The 12,046-nt window shown below is 35.9% G+C and overlaps 1 protein-coding gene across 8 annotated transcripts in view; it reads left to right on the forward strand.

Moving 5' to 3' along the window:
* Nucleotides 1–12,046, forward strand: part of SNX13 (sorting nexin 13) — an 87,310-nt gene that overhangs the window by 16,087 nt on the left and 59,177 nt on the right. For 2 of the 8 annotated variants that reach the window (XM_015558173.1, XM_015558174.1), the window contains exon 3: nt 6,803–6,881. The exons of 5 other annotated variants lie outside the window; for them this stretch is intronic. In XM_015558173.1, coding sequence (XP_015413659.1) covers nt 6,803–6,881 — 79 coding nt within the window. The remainder of the gene's footprint in view (nt 1–6,802; nt 6,882–12,046) is intronic. One more of the 8 variants, XM_015558175.1, reaches the window with a different exon arrangement.

The raw sequence follows: 12,046 nt of genomic DNA on the forward strand, positions 1-12,046 counted from the left end.
GAAATCAGTCCTAAACCGCCAGTCGGACATCCCCCAAGGTCTCTGTATTATGAGAGGGTGCAGGCCGGGCTGAGGGACACCTCCACCTGCGTGTCCCCCCCTCCCCCCCCCTGCACGAAGTTCATGCACCGGGCCTCTAGTATGTAAAATTAGCATAATACTACCTGCCCCTGTTCTATATTCCTCACAGGGTTATTGTCAGGATCAAATTCATCTATTCAGCTAGTATTTTGCACCTATTTTGTACCAACCAGGTGTTGTGGATACAGTAGTAAAACCAAATTCCTGCTCTGTGAAATATAATGAAAACAATACTTGTGAAATGTTTTGAAAATTGTGAAAGAATTTAGAAATTTAAGTTGTTATGCCATCCAGCATCCACAATCTTATAAATCAGGAAGCTAAGGTCCAGAAAGATTAACTGGTTAGTTAGGGACACAGGAAGAATTATCATTAGATTGTTCTTAGTCCAGTGTTCTTGTTTTCCCCCCATTCCCTATCAGATATATCACGATCTAGATTATTCATCTTCGTCTTCCCACCTTTCTTTCCTCTCTTTGCAGTGCTTTTCCTATTTTTGATTCCCCAATCCCTTTTCTTTAAACTTCATGTCATAATTTTTCCCCTTTCTGTATCAGTCTATGCTATCAAGGTAAATATTTGGGCGATTACAGGCTAAGAGCCAGATTTCTTCCATCCTAGATTGATCTGAATTTATCTTTCTGCTTTTTCATTGGCCTTAAGCTTTGGGCAAATTAATCAGCTTTTTATAAGCCGTGGTTTTGTCTTCTAAAAGACTGATAACTACCTTAGAGGCTATTTTCAGGCTAAAAATAATATGAAGTAAAGCTCCTAGCATACAGTAAGGCTCTGCAGTTGTTTGTTTGTGTCTTCTCTCTGAATGGTTTTATTTTTTATAATATATTTTTATTTACTTCAGAGAGGAAGGAAGAAGGAGAGAGAAACGATCAGTGATGAGTGAGAATCATTGATTAGCTGCCTCCTGCATGCCCCCTATTGGGAATTGAACCTGAAACACAGGCATGTGCCCTGATCAGGAATTGAACTGTGACCTCCTGGTTCATAGGTCATTGCTCAACCACTGAGCCACACCGGTTGGGCTGAATTACTTTATATTTGTCTATCATTTGTCCTTTCTTCTTTTCATCAGTTTTTTATTACTGCTAAAATGTTCATCTTAAAAGAAACTCTTGATTGTTTCCAATGTCAATATCAAGAAAATGGACTTTTTACAATCATTCCAATATTTCTTAATCTTGTTCTGTGCTTTCTGCTATGTACTGGGAAGCATATGACAAGAGCATAACTTATCACCCCTATCCTTCACGTAATAATCTTATATAGGGTTATTAACCAGGAGCTCATGAAGACTTGAAAATGTATGGAAAACTTTTTTTACCCTATTGAGTGCTTCCATAGATTTCATTTTTTAAAAAGGACTTATACTTAGAAAAAATTTAAAACTTAGTGTTTATATTTATTCATCACCTTGGAGAAACAATTACAGAATATCAGCATAAATTGAAATGCTAATTTTGAGACAACAGGAAGAAGAGGATATACTTAAAGTTTAAAGTCTTGATTGTGAGCTTTAGCTCTATTATTTATTAAGCTCTATAGCCTTGACTAGGCAAAACACATAAATTATTTGAATCTGATGATCACCCATAGTATTTATCAGGTTGTTAGGATTAAATGACATCACATTTGAGATAGTACTTTGGAATGATAATATCTTAAGCTAGCATTAGTATAGCACCTGTTATTCTAGTAGCAGTTTGAGGAAGAAGACCTTTCTAGAGCACTTTTTTTTTGTTGCTAATCCTTACCCAAAGATATTTTACCTTTGCCTTTTAGAGAGAGTGGAAGGGGAGAGAGAAAGAGAGAAACATCAATTGGTTGCCTTCCATATGTGCCCCGATGAGAGAATCGAACTCAACCTAGATATGTGCCCTGACCTGACTGGGAATTGAACCTGCAATCTTTTTTTTGGTTATGGTATGATGCTCCAACCAATTTAACCAGTCAGCCAGGGCTATCTTGGTTACTATTTTTGTTATGTTTTATGTTTCTAGGATATATATATATAAAGATTCTTTGACCTTATCTTAGCTTTCATTCCTTTTTTGTGTGTGTATGTGTGGTGCTGTGGGGAGACAAAATTAAGGTACATGAAATGGAGAGAAATAAAGTCATCATTTGTATGGTACTGAGCAAATTTTCATCTGGAGATAGAGTAGGCCAGGGTAACTGACGAAGATCTCATGTGGATTGAAGTCAAAACTGGTCTTCAAGAATGGTTATATTGAGATAGAGAGGGATAAAGGAAATGCTAGAAAAGAGACATAGTATGAGTAAAGTTCTATGAAGGGGCATAAGATTAGGTGGTAGAAACAGTAAGCAGCTACAAATGAATAAGGAACCTTATTGCTCTTAAAAGTGAAAAGTGGTTACTAACTCCCTCCATTTTTATTCCCCTTAACCCCAAGATTAGCAGAAAGAAGATATATTCTAGTGCCACTGTGTTCCATCCTGAAGGGTTTTTCCCTGGGGGAAGAAGTATGAATATGATGTATGTCCCAAGATTCGTGGTTATGGTAGTAATTGTAACATTGTTTCTGGAATGACAGGGGTATGTTCTGAAAGTTTTGCCATTTCTCTCACGACCTTTTGCCTGGAACAGTGCATATATTTGGCCCTCTGAATCATCGATGAGAAACCCAGGGATATGGAGGGCCAACTGTGTATTTATTGAAAAAATCTGCATATTCACAGAGTTGTGGAACCCTCATCACATTTTAATGACCTTTGTCCACTATCAGTCCCTTCCCCATTCCTCCAAAACTTCTGGCTCTAGGCAACCACTGATCTACATTTTATCTCTATGGATTTGCCTATTTTGGACTTTTTATATGAATGAAATAATACAATATGTGGTCTTTTGGGATTGTCTCCTTTCACTTAACATAGTGCTTTCAAGGTTTATCCATGTTGTAGTATATATTAGTAGTTATTCATAAGAATAACAGCTTATTGCATGGATATACCACATTTTGTTTATCTGTTCATCACTTGGTGGGCTTTTCAGTTGTTTCCACCTTTTGGGAACGTTATGAGGAATGCCACTATGAGCATTTGTGCACAAGTTTTTGTGTGGACATATGTTTTCATTTTTCTTGGTAGTATACCTATAAGTGGAGTTTCTGGGTCATATTGTAACTCTGTTTAACCTTTTGAGAAACTACAAACTGTTTTTCAAAGTGTGCTACATTCCCACCAACAATGCATGAGGGTTTCAATTTCTCCATATCCTCATCTGTGCTTGTTATTTTCTGTCTCTTTTATTTTAGCCCTCCTACTGAGTATAAAGTGGTATTTCATTATAGTTTTTATTTGTATTTCCATGACAGCGAATGGTATTAAGCATTTTATTTTGTGCTTATTAGTCACCTGTATATCTTCTTTAGGGAATGCCTATTCATATGACCTGTATCCACTATCAGTCACTTTTCCCCATTTCCAAATTATTTTTCATTTTATTATTGAGTATACTGCTGTCTTTTTTGTAAATAGTTTTATTGGACACTCATACTATAACTTTGCACTTTGTCCATGGCTGTTTTATACAACAATTAGAAGCCTGATGCATGAAATTTGTGCAAGAGTAGGCCTTCCTTCCCCCGGCTGCAGGCACTGGCTTCCCTCTCACACCCGGGACCTGGGCTTCCCTAGCAGCCCTGTCTTCATCTGGAAGGTCATCCGGAAGGACATCCAGTCTAATTAGCATAGTACGCTTTTATTATTATAGATGACAAAGTTGACTGTTGTTGCTGAGATGATATGGCCTGCAAAACCTAAAATAGTTGCTATTTGGCTCATTAGAGAAAAAGTTTGCTGACCTTTGGACTAGATTAATTTTGCAGCCATTAAAACACTTAAGAAGCATTATTAAACAAATAGTAAGTATATTAGAATGAAAGTAATACAAAATAGTGTATACTCTATGATTTCAGCTCTAAAAAGTTGTAATTGTATGTGTGGCAAAGAGACTAAAACTAAGGACACTAAAATATTAACAGTAATCTCTGGATTGTGAATTTATGATTGATTATAACTGATGCAGAAAATCTAAAGAAAGAAAATACATTTTACAAAATGGGCTTGTATTAGAAACATTTGGTAATCAGCAATAACTATATCTAAGATGACTTTTTAAAAATAAATTCATATTCTTGTTTCTCTGCTTTTTATGTTCTATGAAGACATAAACATGAGAATCATTATTTTTCAGCTCTAGATGCCATGTTTGGAATAGGCAGCCTTTAAATCTTTTTCTTTAGGAAGTGATCTTGAAACTAATGCTTAATATAGTGTTTTGTTTGTGATGAATACATAATAAATTTTTGTTAATTAAATTCCCGTTTATGATTTCCATGTTAATTTTTTCCCAACAAAATTTTAATATATTTCACTGTTGGGGCTAGGAATGTTTCATTTATTAAGAAAAATTTATTAAAAACTTTATTTATTAAACTTCTTAACAGCATTATTTTAATATTTTAAAAATATTTTTTTATTGATTTTTTTACAGAGAGGAAGGGAGAGGGATAGAGAGTTAGAAACATCGATGAGAGAGCAACATCAATCAGCTGCGTCTGGCACACCCCCTACTGGGGATGTGCCCACAACCAAGGTACATGCCCTAGACTGGAATTGAACCTGGGACCTTCCAGTCCACAGGCCGATGCTCTATCCACTGAGCCAAACCAGTTAGGGCTAATTCAATTTTTTAATACTTTTATATGTTATACTGAAGAGGATGCACCCTTAGCCCCAGGTTGTTTTTTCCTTTTCTTGTAGCTCATGTATGGCTTTCAGCTGTGTGTTCTTTATATTCAACCCCTAAAGTAGGGAGTGTGCTTCATGTGTTTCCTCTACCTAAGTTGTTCATTATATACTGAGATCCAGGTTGTCTAGATATTTGACTTCTTTGAAGCACTGGGATATAGAACTAGACTTTTTATGTGGTGTTGTAGAGTGCTAAGTACCATTTCTTTAATGTGGTTAGCTAAAGCTGCATGCTTACATTTTTCTGCATTTCCACCATTTAAAAAAATATTATGAGTCAGGAAGTTTCATGTTGTTGAGGTGTTAGTAGAGAAAACACTAAATTGAAAATTAAGAACCCTGTTGGTTTTCTTTTTAATTTTCTTTATTGATTAAGGTATTACATATGTGTCCTTACCCCCCCATTACCCCTCCCTGTCACTAAAAGTAAAGAATAATGGGTATAATTAATAACTCCATAACAAATCCAGTTGGAAGTCAGGTGGTTTTCATTCCTTAATTTCAACAAAATTAGAGGAGGACCTAATCAGATTATCAGCTCATATATTACTAAAACTAAATTTTGATGAAATATAACTGTGATTTGGATGCGTAAGTTGAAAGGAGTTCAAAAACTCATTGTCAATGATACAACAAAACTTCTTCTACTCTTGTATACTTATTTTGTGGGAACATGGCTTTGGTGGTTTGATCTAGAAAACAAAAAAATAGAGCCCAACCATTATGGCTCAGTGCTTGAGCATCGACCTATGGACCAGGAGGTCATGGTTCAATTCCAGGAAAGGACACATGCCAGGATTATGGGCTCAATTCCCAGTAGGGCACATCCGTGAGGCAGCCAGTCAATGATTCTTATCACTGATGTTTCTATCTCTCACTCTCCCTTCCTCTCTGAAATCAATAAAAATATATTTTAAAAAAAGAAAACAAAAATATAAATAAAAATGATCTTCAGCTCTATTTCTTTTTTATTCACTATTATTTTGTATTAGTTTCAGGTGTACAGCATAGTGGTTAGACTATCATATACTTTACAGTGTTGTAAAAAAATCAGTTTATTTTATAACTAAATCTTTATAGGTTTTAAAAGGGAAACAAAGGTACTGTAGAGATATGTAACGTAGTATTTATGAGTGAATTGAGGTTGGAAGAAGGGGTATTCTTTTAATTTAGCAGCAAGCTTATAATTCTGTGCTTTTAAAATTTGACTCAAATTCAATTTCAGGTTGACGCTTTTGACATAACAAAGTAGTTTCTCAAGTACTCTAGAAGGATGGAAACAAAGGTTTATGTATTTTATTTTCTTATTTATTTTTTTAGGTTTATGTATATACTTTCTTACAGTGAATTATGAGGGGGAAGATGCTGCCTGATTCAGTGGCTCAAGGAGGAAGAAATTTCTTCTTTCATACATAGGCCACTGCTTTCCATGAAACATGCCTGTAGGTCAATTGATTCAAAAATCCTTTCGTGGAATTAAACTTTTATCAACATCTCCTCAAAAATACTTGTCGAAATCTACCCAGAAAAACTATGAATTTTACTACACTAATGATATTTTTTAAAAATACCTGATTTTTTACATAAAAAAGCCTTATATAGGAAATTGATACATATTATTTTAATTTTATGTGATTGGTTATTATATCCTTTATTGTTTAATGTATCTTTAAATCTCTCTCTCTCTCTCTCTCTCTCTCTCTCTCTCTCTCTCATCTATCTCTCTCTCCTATCTCTCTCTCCTTTCTTCCTGGAAAGTTCTTTATTTTATGTTCAATTTTAAGTAAATAGTGTACTGTGACATTCTTAACTGTTTTTAAATAAGGTCTTAGTAGTCATTTCTCTGAAAAAATATGTAGCATTACGAACATGGTTTATAATAGGATTGTGTCTATGGGAAAGTCAGTATTTACTTTTATCATTTTGACAAAAGGACCTTTTCCAAGAAGGTATTCTGCCAAGAATGTGAAGATTGCCTTTACTGCCAAACGGTCACCCACTTCTCTAGTCAGGCAAGTCTACACAATGACTCTTCCATATACATGTTCATTCCATTGCCTTTACTCATTCCTATACTGTTTCTTTCTCCAATTAAATACTGTTTATTATTTAATCCTATTTAAATTACAATACTAGAGGCCCAGTGCATGGGGGGCAGGGTCCCCTTAGCCCAGCCTGTACCCTCTCCAATCCGGGACCCATCAGGGGATGTCCGACTGCCGGTTTCCCGACATCCCTCTCACAATCCAAGACCACTGGCTCCTCCCTGCTTGCCTGCCTGCCTGATCTCCCCTAACTGGCCCCCCTGCCAGCCTGATCACCCCAAAACGCCTCTGCCAGCCTGGTCACCCCTTACAGCTCCCCCTTCCGGCCTGGTTGTCACCAACTGCGCCTCCTGCTGGCCTGATTGCCCCTCACTGCCCCCCCTGCTGGCTTGGTTGCCCCACGCAGCCTGCTGCTCAGTCATTTGGTCGTCCCTCACTAACCCTCTTGCCGGCCTGGTCGCCCCATGCAGCCTAGTGTTCTGTCATTTGGTCGTCCCTCACTAGCCCCCCTGCCGGCCTGGTCGTCCCACACAGCCTAGTGTTCAGTCATTTGGTTGTTTCTCACTAACCCCCCTTCTAGCCTTGTTGCCCCACTTAACCTGTTCAGTCATCCGTTCAGATGTGACGGCCCCTGGCTCTTTATATATATAGATTGTTTGATGAACCTCTTATTTCTGTGTATGGTTATCATCAATGAACTTTTAAGCTATTTTTGGAATGGTACCAATTCTATATTACTATCATTCTTTTAACTTACATTTAGTTAGCCAATATTCTTCATTCTCTTTGTAGGATATACTGACTTATATCCCTAGCAATAAAGCTAGGCTAATAGACCACTCTCTAGTATTTCTGTCTACTTCTGTTCCCATCTTTTGAGTTTTAAGCTTATCAAAAGTCAGTTGTATGATGCCTGGTTTATGTATTTTAGGGAGAGGATCGACAAAGGCTGACCTGCGGCGGGATTGATGGTTTAGATTAAGTATAAGTGAAAATTGTCAAGTGAATGTGGGAAAAAGAAGGAAAATTTGATACAATTGGTCTGTGGTGCAAGCTGAACATTTGTGACTTAGAGGAGAAAGATAATTGTGTTAAAAAAGAAATTTGTATTTGCTTCTGAACCTGTATTATAATCATATAATTTACTCCTGTCCAGATGGAAGGGAGTATGGCAAGGTATTCCCTATGAAAACAAAGTCACTCGCTTTGGAATTTTACTCATAGCTAGTTGCTAGATAGATTGCAGTTGAATTAGGTGTGCAAAAGACAACTATGACATACTGGTGAAGAGTTTTGAAGGACTTTTTGGAAGGATTCAGATTTGTTCACAAATGTTAGTTGTCATGCCACTTAAAAGAAAAGCGTAACTTTTGCAGTGTGGGAATGATTTTTCCATGACAAAGACTACATTAATATCACTAAGCAAAACATTATTCAAATAAAAGGTCTTAGCCTAATTTTGAGAGATTTATATGATTGAAGTTAAATGAAATGTATTCATAACTCCCTCTTCTGATCAAATATTTTGATTTACAAGTATATGCCAGTTACCGGTTTTCCATTTAGTGTGTGTGTGTGTGTGTGTGTGTGTGTGTGTGTGTGTATTTAGATAATACAATCATAGATTCTTAAAACCCTGAATGTCCTTAGAGAAAACAAACCTTGGGGAGTTATGTGACTTGCTGAATTTCACAACTAATGAAATGATGAATCTTTCTTTAATTAAGGATATGTGTGTGGGTGTGGGTACATGTATGTGTTTGTACATGTCCAGTGCTTTTTACATAAATTTGTTGATTTTGGAGGTGTGTTTTTTTATGTGTGGTTGTGGGATGATAAGCTGTACACTGCTTAGAATAGATAGAACCAGCGAAGTAATTTATATCAGCTCAGTTGCAGCCCACATATTTGGGACATTCATTGCCCTTTTTAGGTATTAGCATGAAGTAGCTTAGGGATTTAGAGAGGCAAAAAAAGCTTAGTTTATGTTTTATTTCAGAACTGTAAGGAGTAAAGAAGCAACTGTTGTATGTGTCTTGTGCTATTTTTCAAGCACCTGACCCTGAAAATTTCAGACAGATTTGACCTTGAAAGAGGGATCATTAAATCAATATGTATTGAGTGTCCCCAGATGTTCAATACATTACTTAGCCATCAGGGATACCATTGTGAATAAAATAAACACAGAATAGAAGTCCCTGACTTTCCTAGATTTTTACCTCAGTAATTGAATTTATTTCAAGTAATTGAGTTATTTAACTGCAGTTTAGTCAAGAATGCCAAACTCAAAGGCTAACACGGACCAAATAAACAAGGTTTAAGTCTATGTGGGCCACACACAAAAAAAGCTTCAATTTTTATAGAAACGTAGGTTATTTCGATAGAGACATGCTTAATAAAATGAATAATTGGCTGAAATAAATGAATAATCGTTAACAAAATAATAGAACATTTTAATAAAAATTAATATTTTTTTCTTGAACATTAACTTGCCAGACACTGAATAACTGCACAACTAATAAGCATAACGCAGATAAACCTATTTTTTTTTTTGCTCTCCAAAAGTGAAATACTTCCTGTGGCACACACCAAACAAGTCAGTACAAGACTAATGACATGGCAATCAGCTGCTAAAATATTCGCTGCTAGTATTAGTGGAAATGGTGAACCTGTGCATAGGCACATAAGGGAAATGAATGCAACATGATTATAGTAATCAGTCATTAGCGAACTTTGTAGTTTGTTATTAATAAGTATGTATAACAGGATATTGTAAAAATAAGTTACGAAATTTTCTTATATACTGTTATAGTGGCTGGGCCACAAAAATATTTGTTGTGGACCACATGCCGCGAGTTTGACATGCTTCTTGTAAGTGCTATAAAAAATGAAAATTTCTGTGCTATAAGGAACTGGGTAGAGGGGGAGCTATGGGGGGGCGGGGGAGGAACATCTGAAATAATCTGAACAATAACGATTTTTTTTTTAAAAAAAAAAGAATGTATCACCAGAGATCCAGACCTGATCTGAAGGAATAAAGCAAAGGGAGAGGGTCAACAAAGGCTGACATGTGGAATTGATGTTTTAGATGAATTAAGTAATAGTGAGAATTATCAGTTGAATGTGTGAGAAAGAAGGGGAATTTGTCGAGAGTGGGCAGGGATGAGCAAACCTGTCAGAGGGGATAGATTGTCCAGAGGCACTGAGATAAGAAAAGGCATACTCAAGTTTGAGAAATGGAAAGAAAGCCTGAGAGTGTGCAGAACAGAAGGGAAGAAAGAGGGTGGAACAGGTGATGATAAGGGAGTAAGCAGTGTTCCGGGTATGTAAGATTTTAGAGAAGGAATTTGTGCTCAGGCCTAAGATCAATGGAGTTATTGAAAGATATTTAAAGCTTTTATTTTGTACTATCACATTTGTTTTTTAAAAAAATCACTCTGGCTGCTCTGGAAAATAGAATGGAGGGGAGATAAGAGTGGATGTGGGAGACCAATTAAAAGTAAGGAGATGATGCTGGTGTTAGAGATGGAGATATAGGCATGCAAAATATATGGTCAGAGAGGTACAATTACAGCTTGGCTTTTGCTTGTATGCTTAAATTATAACGTCATTACTTCTTTGCATCCCTTATTAAACTGAGTAATTTTTGCACCCATTCTGTCAGGTATATAAGCTTCAGGACCTTGCTATAAATTTTATATTTTTAGGGCAGGGTTGAATATATCACTTGTACTTTTGAACGTATGGGAAATATGCTCTCTTATTTTTAAACTAGAGGCCCGATGCACAAAATTCGTGCAAGATTAGGCCTTCCTTCCCCTGGCTGCTGGCTCCACTTCCCTCTGGCACCCAGGACCCGGGCTTCCCTCCCAGCCCCAGCTTTGTCTGGTCTAATTAGCATATTAAGCTTTTATAATTATAGATTCACATGTAAGTAATAATAAAATGGAAGTGTAGATAATAGGATTCATTGTGTAATCCTTTTGTTTTTATTATAGGAAGCGTATGGGGAAATATTTTAAACAAAGTGAAAAGAGCTTTGAATTTAGGCATAACTTAAAAGTAATGGATATTAAGAACTTTAATAGAGAATTATATGTGGATCAATAGAACGAAGTATGGTGGTTACATAAGTTGAATGATGTTCAAAATTTATTACATATTTATCATATACCATAAATTTAGAAAGCACTGTCATCAAAATAGTTTCAAATTTGTTATTATAAATACTACTAGAAATTGTTAGTAGATATTTTCCTAATTTATAAATGGGAAGCAATATATTACTGTTGCTCTTGTCTTTCTAACCTAGAAAAGTCCCTTTTAGTTGAGATTTACATTAGGTTTTCATGTATTCAGTGGAAATGAGTCAAGAAGAGGGAAACAAATGAACTTGGATAGAGATGCAGAATACTATATTCCCTGTTCTCCCCACCCTACTCATATTTGTATATTGAAAGTAAAAATCTGTATTTAAAATTATTTTTATGTAGTTGCATTGCTTTTTGATTTTCACTAATTTTAAATGTCATTACCTCCTCTATAGTGATGGGTTATAGAATTGAATTGGGTTTAAAATACCTTTGCAAATTTTATTTTGTTTGAAAATGTCACTGTTTTATATATATTGTACCATGAAATGGAACAGCTCTAACTTTGAAAGATTATAGCTCTAACTTGCAAGATTACTTTCTTCTAAATTTGCTAGAAGGAACCTTTTATGAGTTAAATGCACTAATGCAATGGCTTATACCAACCAAGTAAATTCTGTTTTCATAAAATTTTCAGTGTGTATAATTTTGTACAAATATTCATTTTAAAGTTTTTTTTGAAAGATGCTTATATAGATTGTGATTTTTTTAAAAGAGACTCTAGAGATTCCTATATTTAAATTTTTATGTTTAAATCTGAATGTTGTTACCAAGGTTAATATGTGCTTACCGTATTTGCCGGCGTATAAGACGATTTTTTGGCCCTGAAAAATATGCCTCCAAGTGGGGGGTCGTCTTATACGCCAGGTACACTTCAGATAGACTGCCCATAGTGCTTGCCCCGTGCCATAGTGGCCTCCCAATGCCCGCCCACTTCATTCCACATACCGTTCAGGCATCAGCAGCGCTGCTGGGTGTATG

Source organism: Myotis davidii, unplaced genomic scaffold (assembly GCF_000327345.1).
Source record: "Myotis davidii unplaced genomic scaffold, ASM32734v1 scaffold168, whole genome shotgun sequence".
In the NCBI taxonomy this organism is placed as follows: domain Eukaryota; kingdom Metazoa; phylum Chordata; class Mammalia; order Chiroptera; family Vespertilionidae; genus Myotis; species Myotis davidii.